General features: G+C 38.4%; 5 protein-coding genes across 5 annotated transcripts; 3 read left to right on the top strand and 2 right to left on the bottom strand.

Annotated features, from left to right (window-relative positions):
- Positions 1-2,629: 2,629 nt before the first annotated feature.
- On the top strand, positions 2,630-4,530 carry GCK72_021589 (uncharacterized protein; the record flags this gene model as incomplete). Its single annotated transcript, XM_003093452.2, has 2 exons — positions 2,630-3,445; positions 4,165-4,530. 2 exons carry the CDS (start codon positions 2,630-2,632, stop codon positions 4,528-4,530), a joined length of 1,182 nt encoding a protein of 393 aa, XP_003093500.2.
- GCK72_021590 (uncharacterized protein) lies at positions 2,708-4,457 on the bottom strand (the record flags this gene model as incomplete). Its single annotated transcript, XM_053734374.1, has 3 exons — positions 2,708-3,000; positions 3,097-3,461; positions 4,306-4,457. 3 exons carry the CDS (start codon positions 4,455-4,457, stop codon positions 2,708-2,710), a joined length of 810 nt encoding a protein of 269 aa, XP_053583287.1.
- A 2,003-nt stretch (positions 4,531-6,533) lies between the features above and the next one.
- GCK72_021588 (uncharacterized protein) lies at positions 6,534-10,101 on the top strand (the record flags this gene model as incomplete). The annotated part of the gene is made up of 9 exons (XM_003093455.2): positions 6,534-6,559; positions 6,805-6,967; positions 7,424-7,609; positions 7,659-7,741; positions 7,968-8,199; positions 8,245-8,367; positions 8,576-9,058; positions 9,573-9,769; positions 9,951-10,101. 9 exons carry the CDS (start codon positions 6,534-6,536, stop codon positions 10,099-10,101), a joined length of 1,644 nt encoding a protein of 547 aa, XP_003093503.2.
- Positions 10,102-10,509: 408 nt separating this feature from the next.
- Positions 10,510-14,407, top strand: GCK72_021587 (uncharacterized protein; the record flags this gene model as incomplete). The annotated part of the gene is made up of 10 exons (XM_003093472.2): positions 10,510-10,602; positions 10,771-10,850; positions 10,910-11,097; positions 11,150-11,246; positions 11,613-11,753; positions 11,808-11,938; positions 12,464-12,652; positions 13,087-13,258; positions 13,317-13,452; positions 14,243-14,407. 10 exons carry the CDS (start codon positions 10,510-10,512, stop codon positions 14,405-14,407), a joined length of 1,392 nt encoding a protein of 463 aa, XP_003093520.2.
- Positions 14,408-14,463: 56 nt separating this feature from the next.
- GCK72_021586 (uncharacterized protein) lies at positions 14,464-15,765 on the bottom strand (the record flags this gene model as incomplete). The annotated part of the gene is made up of 4 exons (XM_053734373.1): positions 14,464-14,615; positions 14,811-14,951; positions 14,996-15,140; positions 15,709-15,765. The coding sequence occupies 4 exons, from the start codon at positions 15,763-15,765 to the stop codon at positions 14,464-14,466; spliced, it is 495 nt and encodes a 164-aa protein (XP_053583286.1).
- Between the last annotated feature and the right edge of the window lie 376 nt (positions 15,766-16,141).

Below are 16,141 nucleotides of genomic sequence, written 5' to 3'. Positions count from 1 at the left end.
AATACCTACGGTCCAATTTATAGAGAAAGTTCAACTCGGTCCGTCATATACTTCCCTTGTTAGGCTTAGGCTCTAGGCACAAAGGAATTAGACTCTAGAACATTTTGAAAACCGGAAGTGAGTAATGGATTTTCAGAGAAATCTGAATGTGAAAACTAGTTTTTAGGCTTAGCAGACTTTTCTAATACTCTTAATTTTGGAAAATTCAATGATGGGTGCAAAAATCTATTTATGACATTATGCTATACCTTATCAGCTGAGATTCGAAGCGACATTGGAATCAAGCTTCATTTTATCATGTGATAGCTTGCCTCAGGAACTAAACCCTGTATCCTAATTGCCTAATTAACTCTAAGGTTACAGTGACCAACACTAAGGGTCACTAAGGACCCGACAAGGACTATGCCTGTAATACAGTGACAAAGTTACACTGACAAAGTTACACTGACAAAGTTACACTGATCAAAATTGGTCACAGGGTTTAGTTCCTGAGGCTGTGTGTGGACCAATTCGAAGAAATCTGGACCTTTCTGAACACCTAAAATTCCAAAATTGGAAAACTGTTCCAGATCTTTCTAGGAACCTTAAAATCTGAGAATTTTAGCCTACAATTAACTTTATACAGAAAATACGGTTTTTTTCCACAAAGCAAGAATCGGATCCTGTTTCTAATTTTACCACCAACATCAATGTTTATTATTGCAATTTATTTTCGATATGACAGGTTCAATTGACATCATTCAGGTATCAAGTTGAACATGCACATAGTTATTGATAAGGAACACCGGAAACGGAAGGAAAATAGCTTCTTGCTCATATTGCTTAAAATTTGAAAATTTGGAAATAAAACCTTTTTCTCCTCGATGAAATTGAATATTTGCCTATTATTTCTCAACAATTCCACATTCTTAACGCATTTCTTTTTTTCCCTTGTCCAAGCAAAAATGACGTCTTGGTAATGGGATACTTTGTAGTGTTTGGTTTGGGATTGCTTGGGATTTCGCTTTATTTAAAGGAAAATGTTTTCTTGGTGGACATCGGAATACAGGGGGGCTGTTGAGATATGGAAGATACTAATTTGTGGGGATTTTCAGCATCTTGGTAATGAAAATTTGAATTTTCAGAATTGCCAAAACTTATATTGGAAGTTTAAAAAAATAAGGGTTTTATTGTATTTTCTGCAAGCAGAACTAGTAATTTCTTACTATTCACGCCAGAAACCAGAACTAACAATGTTAAAAATTTTCGCAAACTCCCTTTCATTTAGAGTCGTATCTCTGTCAATTTTTGTCCAAATAAAATAAAATTTATATTTTCGAAATCAACAAGTCAAGACGGTTTGAATAAGTATAATCATGACTAGGTTTGGAAAATTTTGAAAATTTTCGAATTTTAGGTCTCGCCACGAAAACACTAAAATCCTTGTATCTCTACGATTTTTGAGTTTTGAAGAAAAATAAAACTACGGTTAGAATCAGCAAAACAAGGTGGTTCAGAAAAGTATAATCATGCCTAGGTTTAGAAAATTATGAAAATTTTCGGATTTTTGGGTCTCGCCACGATATCACTAAAATCTTAGTATCTCAGCGAGTTTTGAGTTTTAAATGAAAATAAAACCACGGTTAGAATCAGCAAAACAAAGCGGTTCGAATGAATATACACATGTCATGGTTTACAAAATTTTAGATTTTCAGATTTTTAGCCGATTTCAACCGATTTCAACCGATCTGAACAGTTCTAAAAGTACTACACCAATGTGCACGCCAAAAATAGCAATTCTGACCTAAAATCAAGTGTTCCAATGTCCTTTTTATCAAATTCCCACCTGATCCTTAGTACATTACTTCCATTTTCATTGTACTATCCCGATGCTCGAAGAGCAAAGTTAACACTCTCTATTCCTCCAGAAGAGAAAGTGAATCAAGTCCAACTGATAAGAAAGTAGCAAGAGAAAGAGGAAAAGTTAGTGATGAAAAAGAAATAAAATGGCACAAATGGAAAGCGTAGTGACGTCTGTGGTGATAACGGTTTGAAGGGGGAGGGGAGAGGGAGCCGGATTAGGAAAAAGTATAAAAGGGGGACGGTGAGGGCAGAGTGATATACTTCTTCAAACACTTTTTCTATTTCTAGTCTTCTTGGTTTTAGGCCAGGAATTTTTATTATTTTTTTTTCGCCCGTCTTTAGTTACAGTGACCAATTTTGGTCAGTGTAACTTTGTCAGTGTAACTTTGTCAGTGTAACATTGTCAGTGTATTTGTCTTTTAACAGGCCTAGTTATTGTTAGCTATCTGGTCCTTAGTGATCCTTGGTCACTGTAACTTTAGACTTAATTAGGCAATTAGGACACAGGGCTTCGTTCCTGAGGCCTACTGAGCAAGTACCTCAAGTGGAAACTAGTTTGGTCACTGTAAAGTTGTTTGTCACTGTAATTGGTCAGTGTAACATTGGTCAGTGTAGATTATTGTCAGTGTAATTTAGGATTTTTGAATTTTTAGCCGATCTCAACCGATCTCAACCGATCTTAGCCGATCTCAGCTGATTTTAAGCGATCTTATCCGATTTCAGTTTCCGCTCTCACCATTTTCTCCTAAAACCCCATTCCCTTATCAAACCATCTTTTCTTGCAGGTATGAAGACCTTCGTTTTGCTCGCCCTCGTGGCGGCATGCTCCGCCGCCGTCTTCAAGGTGCCAACCGTCCAATCCGGATCACTCCGTGCCAAGCTCATCAAGGAGGGCAAGTACACCGCCTTCTTGGCCGCCCAACACGCCGCCCGTATCGAGCAGTTGAACACTGGATCCCAGCCATTCGTCGACTACTTTGACGACTTCTACCTCGGAAACATCACCCTCGGAACTCCAGCTCAACCAGCCACCATCGTTTTGGACACTGGATCCTCCAACTTGTGGGTCATTGACGCCGCGTGCACATCCCAGGCTTGCAACGGATACCCAGACTCTGGATACAAGAAGCAAAAGTTCGACACCACCAAGTCGTCCACCTTCACCAAGGAAACCCGCAAGTTCTCGATCCAATACGGATCCGGATCATGCAACGGATACCTCGGAACCGACACCATCACCTTCGGAGGACTCACCATCAAGACCCAAGAATTCGGAGTCGCCACTCACTTGGCTGAGGTCTTCGGATACCAACCAGTTGACGGAATCCTCGGATTGGGATGGCCAGCACTCGCTGTCGACAAGGTTACCCCACCAATGCAGAACGTTCTCCCACAATTGGACGCTAAACTCTTCACCGTCTGGCTCGACCGTAAGCTCACCATCTCCCAAGGAGGATCCGGTGGACTCATCACCTACGGAGCTGTCGACAATGTCAACTGCGACTCCCAGATCACCTACGTTCCATTGACCGCCAAGACCTACTGGCAATTCGCTCTTGATGGATTCGCCGTCGGAACCTACTCTGAGGCCAAGAAGGACCAAGTGAGTGCATCTACTACTTTAAGCTAGAAAGGCAACATTTTAAGCCAAAATCCAAGGAATTTGAACAGAAACTCTCGATAATCGAAAATCTGAAAATATCAAAATCACATTTCTTGATATATCTCAATCCGTTTTGCTCCACAAGCTCTGAAATTTATATATTTGTAATCAGCAAGTTGAGTCGGTTCAGAAAAGTATAATCACGGCTAGGTTTAGAAAATTTAGGATTTTTTGGGTCTCGCCACGAAAACGCTAAAATCCTTGTATCTCAGCGAGTTTTGTGTTTTGAAGGAAAATAAGACTATGGCTAGAATCAGCAAATCAAGGTGGTTCAGAAAAACATAATCATGTTTAGGTTTAGAAAATTTAGGATTTTTTGGTCTCGCCACGAAATCACATTTTCTATTGTAAATCGGTCAGAACTAAACCAAATTCTATGAAACCTATATATTTGTAATCAGCAAGTTAAGGCGATTCAGAAAAGTACAATCATGCCTAGGTTTAGAAAATTTGAATTTTTTTTTGAATTTTGGGTCTCGCCACGAAAACACTAAAATCGTCGCGTATCTCAGCGAGTTTTGAGTTTTAAGGGAAAATAAAAATATGGTTAGAATCAGCAAAAAAAAACGGTTTTAATGAGTATAGTTTTGAGATTTTTGAAAGTTTTTGATTTTCTGAATTTTAACCAATTTTAACTTTCTAATTTTCCCAATTTGCAGGTCATCTCCGACACCGGAACCTCCTGGCTCGGAGCCCCAGCCACCGTCATGTCCGCCATCGTCAAGCAGACCAAGGCCACTTTCGACTGGTCATCTGAGCTCTACGTCGTCGACTGCACCACCATGCAAACTCAACCAGACCTTATCTTCACCATCGGAGGAACCAAATACAACGTGAAGTCTGTCGAATACATTCTCGACCTCCAACTCGGAGGAGGAAAGTGCGCTCTCGCCGTCTTCTCGATGGGATCCGGAGGATTCGGACCAACATGGATTCTTGGAGACACCTTCATCCGTCAATATTGTAACATCTACGATATTGGAAACGCCCAAATCGGATTCGCTCAAGCTCACCACAGCTTCTAAGCGCGTTTCTTCTATATGAATTGCTTTAGTGTACAATTTGGACACATTTCTTCCTTTCTCCTAATAAAATATTAATTTCCAAATATTCATTGTATGTATCATATATATGGGGATTCTGGAAATATAAATATTTAGAAAATCGGTTAAAATCGGTTGAGATCGGTTGAGATCGGTTGAGATCGGTTGAGATCGGTTGAGATCGGCTAAAAATCCGAAAATCCAAAATTTTCAAAACATTTCAAGATTATACTCATTAAAACCGCCTCGTTTTGCTGATTCTAACCATATTTTTATTTTTCTTCAAAACTCAAAACTCGCTGAGATACAAGGATTTTAGTCTTTTCGTGGCGAGACCCAAAATCCGAAAATTTTCAAAATTTTCCAAACCTGGTCATGATTATACTCATTTGAACCGTCTTGACTTGCTGATTACAAATATTTTAGTTTCAGAGCTTATGGCGCAAAACTAGCTGAGATACATCAAGAAGTTTGGATTTCAGACTTTCGATTTTCTTCGGTTATTAGCTTAAAACACGTAGAATATTCCAGAAAAAAATGATATAATTTCCATTTTCGTACTCCAAACCGATTATATGCGTGCTTTGTGCTCATTAGCCTCATGAAACCGAAAAATGTTGCAAATTTGGTGATAAGAGAGACAAAAGACGAGAGTTGCTGATTCTCGGTCACTGATGATAATATGAAAATAGAAAAAGTATGCAACAATCGAAAAATTTGAAAAAAAATTGGTGAAGGGACTTGTCAGTATGTATCACGCTTCTTATCAAAAATTGTGTGCAAAATTGAGAGACGCAGAGAAAAAGAGACAACTGTGCCGAGCTAATATGTGTGTCCGGATGTCCAGGGGTTTAGATCTGTGGAGATCGGCTAAAATACGAAAATTGAAACATTACAATATACATCATGTTCTGCTAATTCCAGTCATGTTTTCATTTTTCCTTCAAAACTCAACCCTCGCTGAGATACGATGATTTTTGCATTTTCGTGGCGAGACCCAAAATCCGAAAATTCTCCAAACCTGGTCGTGATTATACTCATTCGAACCGCCTTGATTTGCTGATTACAAAAATATAGGTTTCATCAAATTTGGTTTAGCTCTGGCCGAGCTACAATAGAAAATGTGATTTCGTGGCGAGACCCAAAAAATCCTAAATTTTCTAAATTTTTCAAACCTAGGCATGATTATACTTTTCTGAACCGTCTTGATTTGCTGAACACAAAAATATAGGTTTCATCAAATTTGGTTTAGCTCTGGCCGAGCTACAATAGAAAATGTGATTTCGTGGCGAGACCCAAAAAATCCTAAATTTTCTAAATTTTTCAAACCTAGGCATGATTATACTTTTCTGAACCGTCTTGATTTGCTGAACACAAAAATATAAGTTAGAGCTTGTGGAGCAAAACTGATTGAGATACATCAAGAAATGTGAATTTCAGATTTTCGAAAATTTTCGAAAATCCCTCACTGGATGAGTTTTTGTTCGAATTCTTTCAATTTTGGTCATGATTATAATCATTAGAAGCGCCTTGACTTCCTGAATTCAAAAATGTTCATTTCATCGTGCTAACGACCAAACAAATGCCATAATTACCCTTTTCAACTCAACATTCTTCAAATTCCCAGTAACATTGTCAAGTGTCCACCGTTGTCATGTCAATTTATGTAGACTTTTGTGTGAACAAATAAATCTGTTCAATTACTTAATCACCTATTACCTAATCACTTAATTATCTTCAATAACCTATTTAGATTCTAAAAAAAAAGTGCGCGTGTGTGGATTTCGGGTACTTAAAAAACAAAAACCATTTTAACGTGATTTTTTCATTCAAATATTTTCAACGTGATGAAATGATGACAATTCTTTAAAAAAAACGAAACCAGGCTATCCACGTGTACCAAAAAAAAACAAACAACCAGGCGGGAAATTCAAAAATTCAGTATGAGAATTCAAAAAGGCGACTAGAAGAGAAAGAAGAAAAGAATGGAGTTTGGCGGTGGTCTTGGCAGGTAAGGACGTTTCAGAACTGGGACGTTTTGAAACTATGATATCACATGGTTGCGAAACGTCCCAGTACCTCCCAATACGCCATAAATGCGATAAAGTTTGAAGTTTCGATTTTGGCGCCAAATTTTTTTTCTGAAATTCAAATTTTTTAGAAGTTTCTAGACCGAAATTTTGTGAAGTTTTCGAAAATCTTGCTCAAATTCTTTAAAAATTTCACCACAACCCATTTTTCTCCCATATTGTTCAGATTCGCCATCTCCCCACCAATCCAGAATTTGTGTCGAGAAATAGTGGAGGTGCCTGGTGGCTCTGAATGGAGAATTCGGAAATTACAAGAGGATTTTGATGGATTCTGTTGGAAATACGCGGGAGCTTCAGTTATTGTCAATTATCATTTTAGGAGATTGCAGGTGAAGAGTTTAAGAAAAATATATTTTTGCTGAAAAAAAATGTCAAAAAATTTCTTGGCTGAAATTTTCGATCTGAAATTTTTTTGAGGTATAGTCATGAGTATACACATTTGAACCGTTTTGAGCTGCTGATTCTGAAATTCTAATCAAATTCAGAATTGGTAATGATCTGAGCAAGTTACAGCAATTTCAGTGAAACAAAAATTTTTGAGACTGAAAAAATATTTGACTGAAATTTTCAATGTGAAATTTTTTGAGGTATAGTCATGAGTATACTCATTTGAACTGTCTTGAGCTGCTGATTTTGAAAATTTAAGCAATATTAAGATTAGTGCAGATCTGACCAAGTTACAGCCGTTATAGTGAACATGATTTGAAATTTTGGAACTTTTTCAAACTTTGTCAATTTTTTGCTCAAAATGCTTTAAATTCATTCAAAATTTTGAAATTTTCCAGACCTCCACTACTCCAGAAGACGAAAATCTCAAAATGTTCTACGCGAAGGTGTCTCACTTCATGTCTCCTGTCGAGATATCTCTCCAACCGAAATATTTGACATCCGCCAGAAAATCGATAATGAATCAATTGAATGCCGCGTATCAAAGTGCGTTGAGTAGACCAGATGGGTTTCAGGAGGATCAGGTAGATCAAAACTAGATTAAACCATGTAGAGAAAAATGTTGGGTTGCAGATTTTTGTTCCCGTGGCGTGTGCGGTGCAAGAGTTGGGGATATGGTATCGCGGAAGGATTTCGCAGATATCTGGAAAGGAACAGTGAGTATCGGGCCAGCACGAGAATAGCGTCAAGGCACGAAAAATGCGCAAGCACTGGATCCTTGACGCATTTCCGAATCCTTTACCAATTTTTGAATCCATGACGCATTTATTGGATCCTTGACGCTATTTTGGATCCATGACGCATTTTTGGATCCTTGACGCATTTTTGGATCCCTGACGCATTTTTGGATCCTTGACGCATTTCTCGATCATTTTTTTCTAGTGTCGTCGTTGAACTTGTGGATTTTGGCACCCAAATTCTTGTGCCACGTCACCACATTCTTCCCCTTCTCCGCCGATTCGGTCGGGCTCCGCCCCTTTGTCTGAAGTGCAAAACTGATGGATTATCGATTAACGATCTGGAGATCAAGGATCTACACGATTTCAAAGATATCGTTTCCGAGTGTAACGCGCTATTCCGAGTGGAGATCAAATCGATGGACGAGCCGTTTTTGGTTTTTTGAAATATTTCGTTAAAAAAACTGAAATTTAATTTTCAGATCGACTTGTACCATCCCACAATATCCGGGTTGAACGTGTGCGAGAGATTTCTCCCGCCTCCAGAAGATACGGCAAAGTTGGATAGAATTGAGAGGAGTTGGGATGCACATTGCAAGAAAATGGTAGGCACGGGAAGTGCGTCAAAGCACGAAAAATGCGTCAAGACACGAAAACCTTGCTTAGGTGTGCTTAGTAGGGCCGAAATAGCTTAAATCCAGAAGATTTCTAGTTTGCGCGTTTTCGGTGCCTTGGCGCGATTCTGGTGCATTGGCGCGATTCTCGATCCTTGTCAATTTTCGATAATTTTGACTCAATTTTCTCTATTTTCAGAATGAAGAAGTGGAAGATGATGAGGATTTCGAGGAGGAGCATGGCGATTACTTTCCGTCGCCAATCTGTCCAAAATCTCCCGGCCTACAGATTCCTCGAGAAATCTCCCCACGTGTCAAATACATCTCACGTCTTCCGAAATGTCCCCGTGCCCCACGATTCCAACAGGACACTCTCCACGTTGAGCACATTGAGAATTCCCAGTTGATCTACCTACAGTACCCCTATCAAATCGAGAAACGCGCTGAGCTCGATGAGTTTCTGTGTGTCACGTGGCCCCGCCTCCCACGGATTCCCCTGGAAATGAGAAAAGAGGGACAAGTGATTGCTATCCGGAATCCGCGCTTCAATGCTGTCCGTCGTGGAATTATTATTGATGAGAGTACTGTACTTTTGGTGGATTACGGTAGATTTGTGAAGTGTCCTAAGAAGTCCGACTTGCGGTTGATGCCGGCGGTGGGGTTCGTGTTGGAGGAGCCCATGGTAAATTTAAATAGTAAATTCAGAAAATTTCTGAAATTTTGAATAAAAAATTAGTGAAAAAAGCTTAAAATTGAGAAAATTATGGAGTTTCAAAAATTTTCAAAAATCTGAAACTCCTTTGAACTACTGTATCTCACTCAGTTTCCGTTCAAAATAGACAAAACATATATTTTCAGAATTATCAAAAATAGAGCTTTCATATGAGTATACTCATTCCTAGGTTTGAAAAGTCTAAAAATTTCAGAATTTTGAGTCCCACGAGTCAAAATTGTCGAAAATTTTTAAGTATGGCATGATTATATTTATTCAAATCGTCTAGATTTGCTGATTTTGAGAATATAAGTTTTTTGGATCTCGACACGAAATTCTGTGGGTTACGGTAGTTTTAGTGAAATTAAGTTTTCGAAAATTTTTAAATCTTTATAACTTTATCAATTTTCAACCGATTTTTGTGATTTTCAGCTCAAAATCTTAAACACTATAAGGTAACTTCCATCATTTCAACAATTTCCAGCTCACCATAATATCCCTGACCCGTGGTGTCAACATGCATACCCCTCACCACTCGGAGACACTCTTCCTCCGTCAAAAATTGCCACGTGGTACTCCAATCTACTTCAAATGGGACAAGAAGTCAAAAGCCACTCCATTACGCGGAAAACTGACAAAAAAGGGACAGAAAGAGGCGATGAATGATCAAATGGTCAAAAAGTGAGTTGCACGAAAAACGCGTCAAGGCACCGAAAGTGCGCCAAGTCATCGAAAGTGCGCAAGCGAACCTGAAACGCGCATACGTAGTTCTTGTGATGCTAAAACCAGACTTTTGCGCATTTCTGGTGTCTTGCCGTACTTTTAGTGCCTTGACGCAATTCTCGATATTTACTATTTTCAGCCTGAAAAGCCGAAAAATCGACGGCACCTGCCGCCAACTCGACATCTATCGTCCACGTGACAACCACGTGCTGCCACGTGGAACCCACGTGTACCATGCCACGTGCCATCCCCACTACTCGAAAGGAAACGAGGAATTCGTGTGGATTTGAATCTCCTACAACTTTTCTGGCAACTAAAAAAACGATGAAACGTTCAAAAGAAATAAGAAGAGTAAAACTGGAAACTTTTTAATATTAAAAAATAAATTTTTTACATGGTTCTAGGGTGTTTGCGCACTTTTGGTGCGTTGACGCACTTTTGGTGCATCGGCGCATTTCTAGTGTCTACACTGTTTTTGATCTACACAATTGAAACGTTTGAAACTCTGGCCTTTTAATCTGTCCAGGAAAAACGTGGGTACACAAAATTCAATCGGATTATTCAAATTTTTGGTTCGCGCGCACACTGAAACTATTCGAGAGGACACTGGAGGACACCAAACCATTTTCCCCGGAAGTTTTTTTGTAACAGTTCTTTTCTGACATTTTGACATTTTCAGACAAAAAGTTTCAGTGAAAATGGGTCAACCAACCACCAGGAGATATGAGTTGCTGAGTGCGGCGATGTTGGGATTCGGACATCTTTGTATTATGGTTGGATACGATTCGGAGGTGAGTTTTTATCAAAAATTTCGAGAAATTTAGGTCAAATAAGCCATTTGGGGTGAAAATTGGGTGTTTGCGCGTTTTCGGTGAGTTGGCGCGTTTTCGGTGAGTTGGCGCATTTTTGGATCTAGAGGTTGCTGCCCCATTTTCAGTGTCTTTGACGCATTTTTTCAGTCATTCGTCCTGGAATCGGTAATCCACTCAATTCATGAAAGAACTCCGGATGTTATCAGCAAGTATGAGGGGTATTATGGGTAAGTTGGCGTAATTTGTGTTGCTGACGCATTTTCGGATACTTTTTTTCTTTTTTCAGCCAAGCAGTGATGTATATTGTCTATATGATTGGATGTTTATTCTCACCATCGATTCTGAATGAAATCGGCTCCAAACGGATTTTGATTCTCGCCGCGATTTGTTATGCGGCATTTCCATTGGGATTTTTTTTCGTCAATTCTTATTACTATTACTTTTCTCAAATGTTACTAGGATTGGGTTATGCATGTATGTCTATAATGATTTCGGGACATAGAAAAACTACAGTAACCCCTTACAGTATACTACCAAGGAAATGGCGGGTACATGACATCACACTCCACTAGGAAAACTATCGAGGCGAATGTTAATATTGCGTGGAGTGTCGGGTGTTGTTGGTGAGCCAAAAATGTTTTTTTTTTCAAAATTTTTATATGAAAATGAAACTGAAGACGTGGAGATTCTGAATCGGGTTTTAGAATTTTGATAGGTTGAAAATTGAGAGAATTACAAACGTTGGTAGGTAGGTCACGGGAAATGCGTCAAGGCACGCGAAATGCGTCAAAGCGCAAAAAACATGATTGGGAGTGCTTAGTAAACAAAAAAAGCTAAAATCTAAAAGATTCGGAGTTTGCGCGTTTTCGGTGCCTTGACGTGTTTCTCGTGCATTGACGCAATTCTCGATCCTTGCATAACTTCGCCCATTTTTGACCTACCAAGACCATCTCGATGTCATCTGGATCCTGACGTCTTCTACTTTTCAGCCTTCTCATTTCCTCCGGCATCCTGGCTAGTGTCACCCATATGACATACTCTCAAACCCACGGAAACTTGACAATCACAGATGACAAGGGAAATTTGGATTTGGAGAATCTTGTGGAGAGACGATTCAGTGATTTGGAGATGTAAGAAAGATTTTAGATTTGATCTACACCTTATCAATTGATTTTCCTTTTCAGAAATCTCCTTTTCGGAATCTTTCTGGGTGCTTCTATCCTTGGAATAATCACTTTCATTGCTTCGCCTGGAAAAGATGTCACTAATTGCATTCAGGAGACCAAAAAGAAGGGGACTTTTCTTGAGAGTTTTAGTTAGTAGTTTTGCTGGGAAATACGAACAATTCTTTATTTTTTGAGCTAAGAATCAAAAGAATCGGATGAAAATTGACAAATTTATAAAGATTTGAAAATTTTTCGAAAACTCAATTTTACTAAGTCTACCGTAACCCACTGAATTTCGTGCCGAGACCCATAAAATCTAGATTTCCAAAATCAGCAGAACAAGACGCGTTGAATGAGTATAATCATGCCATACTTTAAAATTTTCGAAAATTTTGACCTCGGGACCCAAAATTCTGAAATTTTCAAATTTTGCAAACCAAGGCATGATTATATTCATTTTAAAGCTCTGTTTCTGGTGATTCAGTAAATGTATTTTTTATTCTCTTTAAGCTGAAATTGAGTGAGATACAGCAGTTTAAAGGATTTTCAGTATTTCGAAAATTTTCGAAAATCGATATCTCCCTTTATTTCCAACATTTTTCCGTGATTTTTAGCTCAGTTAACGCAAAATTTCTTAGAGTGTCTTCCAAAAATAAATTCCCAATAATTTCCAGAGCAAACCTGTACCGCTCTCATCTCCCAAAGTATGCTGGAACTGTTTCCCCTGTTCTCAGTACTTGGTATCAGCTCCTCATTCTGGTTATCCATTTTTCCGACTGCTATGAATTTCACCGTCGCCAACTCGGGAATGACGTATCTCTGCGCTATTTATCCGTTGGGAATCGGTGTCGGCGAGATTTTCAGTGAGTTTGGTGGTTTGCTGACGCGTTTTCGGTATCATGGTGCTTTTCTGGTGTCTTGACACCGATAAATATGATTGAAATGATGAAAAACTACCTAAATATCAAGAAAACTCAGTTTGCGCTTTTCTGGTGCCTTGACGCATTCTCGGTGTCTTGGCGTGTTTTCGGATACTTCATAGATTTGATGGCTTTAAGCAACTCCTTAGGTATTTCAATCTTGGCCAATATATTTCGAGTGTGTTGGCGCATTTCCGGTGCTTTGGCGCATTTTCGGTGTCTTGGCGCATTTTTGGATAATTCATAGGCTTGATGGATTTAAACATTCTCTGAAGTATCGTAGATATTTAAAGGCGTGTTTTAGGTACCCTGGCGCATTTTCGGTGACTTGACGCATTTCTCGTGCTTTGGCGCATTTTCAGTGCACTATATTTCAGTGGCCCTATTCATCACCCAAATGAGTCGCCGTCACAAAGATTTCTGCCTCCAACCAACGATGGCTCTGGGAACTATTTTCTCTATAATTGCATTCATTATGGTACATGTATCGACTCCTTATGACTCCCCACACAGACCGACCAGAGACGACGCATTGCTCTTTGGGCACAGGTGAGTAGTGCTGACGTGTTTTCGGTGCTGGCGCATTTCGTGATACTTTTGTTTTCAGCTACTTCTTCATTTTCATGATCGGAGTCATCCTTGGAATTGGAGACTGCTGTTTGAATAGTTGCAGATCTGTGATTTGTGCATTGGCTATGCCGGATAGAAGAGCTCAAGCTTTCTCGATTTCAAAGTTGTATCAGGTTTGTGGAAATTGGAAAAAATTAAGCCAAAAACCAAAAAATTGGGTCAAATTGAAGATTTTCAATAATCTGAAAATCTGAAAATTAGAAAACCTACCGTAACTCAGTCGGGTCTACTCCAAATTGAATAAAATTTATATTTTTAAGATCAGTAAGTCAAGACGGTTCAAATGAGTATACTCATGGCTATATTTCAGTAAAAAATTGCTTGTTCGAATTTTTGGGTCAAAAATTCAAAAAAAAAGCTTCTGAAAATATGTTATGCAAGTCTGAAAATTTAAAATTTAATGTCAATAAGAAAAACATTCCAAAAATTTCAAGCCAAAAATCAATGAAATCGGTTGGAATCTAAGAAAAATATTGATTTTCGAATAATTTCGAAAATATCTGAAACACTCAAACTACCGTATCCCACTGAATTTCGTGTCAAGACCAATGAAACCTATATTTTTAGAATCACCAAAAATAGAGCTTTCAAACAAATATAATCATGCCGAAGTTTGAAAAATCTGTAATTTTCAGACTTTTGGGCTCCAGAAGTCAAAATTTTAGAAAATTTTAAAGTATGGCATAATTATACTCATTCGAAGCGTCTTGTCATGCAGATTTCGAAAATCTAAGTTTCATTGGTCTCGACACGAAGTTGACTTGGTTACGGTAGTTTGAGTCCTCGAAAATTTTCAGATTTTTATAACTTTGTCAATTTTCCACCGATTTTTGAGATTTTTAGCTCAAAAATATCCAAAATTCAAGCGCTTTTTGTAAAAAGCTCAAAATATTTTTTTTTCAGGCGCTCGGCTCATGCATCCTGTTTTTCCTCTCTCCAATAATCCCATTGTATGTCTATACAATCGGAATATCAATTCATTTGATCATCGCTACCGTATTCTTCTTCATGACTGCCAGAAGAACACAAACGATGGAGAGAAAGATGACAGTTGAGGAGAAGAAATAATTTATTTGTTCAATTAAAAAATATTTGATTATTTAATTGAAATATATTTAATTTTTTCAAAAAATAATTGAATTCCTTGCTTTCAACTTGTCCGGATGGTTTTTTCCACCGTTTCCATGATTTGCTTCCAGATAGATTCTCACATTTTCCTCCTCATCAAAATTCCTTCGTTTTCTCATTATTTCCATAGCCAACTGATGGATTTTGTCTGAAAAACGAGAGATCCGAAAATGCGTCAAGTCACCGAAAGTGCGTCAAGGCACCAAAAGTGCGTCAGCGATAGAAAAACATTGCCAGTCAACTTCTTGACTCCTTTTTAGTCACCTGATGACTTTTTGAGCCCTGACGCACTTTTGGTGCCTTGACGCATTTCTCGTGCCTTGACGCATTTCTCGATACTCACCATCCTCCGCCTCCCCTGTGAACCAAAAATCCGCCAGAACCTTCTGCAGCACCACATTTTCCATATGAAACCGCCGGAACTCTTTTAAATTCTCTTCCAGCACTTTTTTGTCGATCAGAGACTTCACCGGGAGGTTTAGAACTGAAAAATAACAATTTTCAAAAAAAAAATTAGAAAAAAGCTACCATATTTCTCCAGGAGCTTATCGAACGGGCGGTCGATGTAGATTCGGTAGTCCAGGTGAGCTGGGGGTGGGGTTTTGTGAAAAGTATGAAAAATTTCGATGCGTGGATCACGGAGGTGTCTGGTGAGGGTTTCGGAGAGGAGTTTCTGGAAAAGAAGTAGGAAATCATTGGTCAATGTGCACTAGAAATGCGTCAGGGACACTAGAAACGCGCCAGTAAAAATTTCTTGTTTTTTGAGCTTAAAATCACAAAAATCGATTGAAAATTGACAAAGTTAGGAAGATCTCAAAAAACTCAATTTTACTAAAACTACCGTAACCCCCTAAATTTCGCGTCGAGACCCATAAAATCTAGATTTTCAAAATCAGCATGACAATACGCCTCGAAAGAGTATAATCATGTCATACTTTAAAATGTTCGAAAATTTTGACTCTTGAGGCACAAAATTCTGAAATTTTCAGATTTTTCAAACCTGGGCATGAGTATACTCATTTTGAAGCTCTATTTTCGGTGATTCTAAAAATAAAAGTTTTATAGGTCTTGACACGAAATTCAGTGAGATACGGTAGTTTTTCAAAAATTTTGATTTTCACAAATTTTCGAAAATCTGTAACTTTCTTAGATTCTAACAGATTTTATTGATTTCTGGCTTAAAATTTGTGGAAATATCTCCTTATTTTGTAGAAAAACAAAAACGCGTAAAGACAACTCACTTTTCCAGCACCAACTCCACCAAATATTCCAACCAGGTACCGATTACTTCCAGCCATGGCCGCAAATGAAAAGAAATGTGTCAGTGAGTAAAAATATTGAAAAAAAAACCGAGAAAACTAGCACCTCTTCGGAACAAAAGGCTGGAAAGAGGAGGTGCTCTTCCCACTAATTAGTTTTCGAATTGAAAATGAAAACCCCTAGGGAAAACTGACTGAGACCCTTTCAAGTTAATTGAATTTCTCTATATATGATTGAAAATCTATGAAAAAAGTATCTCTGTGTTTGATCTATATGTAAAGTACACATTGTTGTTATATCGCAATGCACACGTTGCACCGTGAGAAAATGACAAAAGTTTATACTTTTAATGCGCTAAAGACACGCCAGTCTTCTGAATTTTAGTTGCCAAAGTATTCCACCTTCTCACTAGTT

Source organism: Caenorhabditis remanei, chromosome V, assembly GCF_010183535.1.
Source record: "Caenorhabditis remanei strain PX506 chromosome V, whole genome shotgun sequence".
NCBI lineage: Eukaryota > Metazoa > Nematoda > Chromadorea > Rhabditida > Rhabditidae > Caenorhabditis > Caenorhabditis remanei.
Note: the sequence above shows the minus strand (reverse complement) of the source record. Positions and strands in the feature narration are given on the sequence as shown.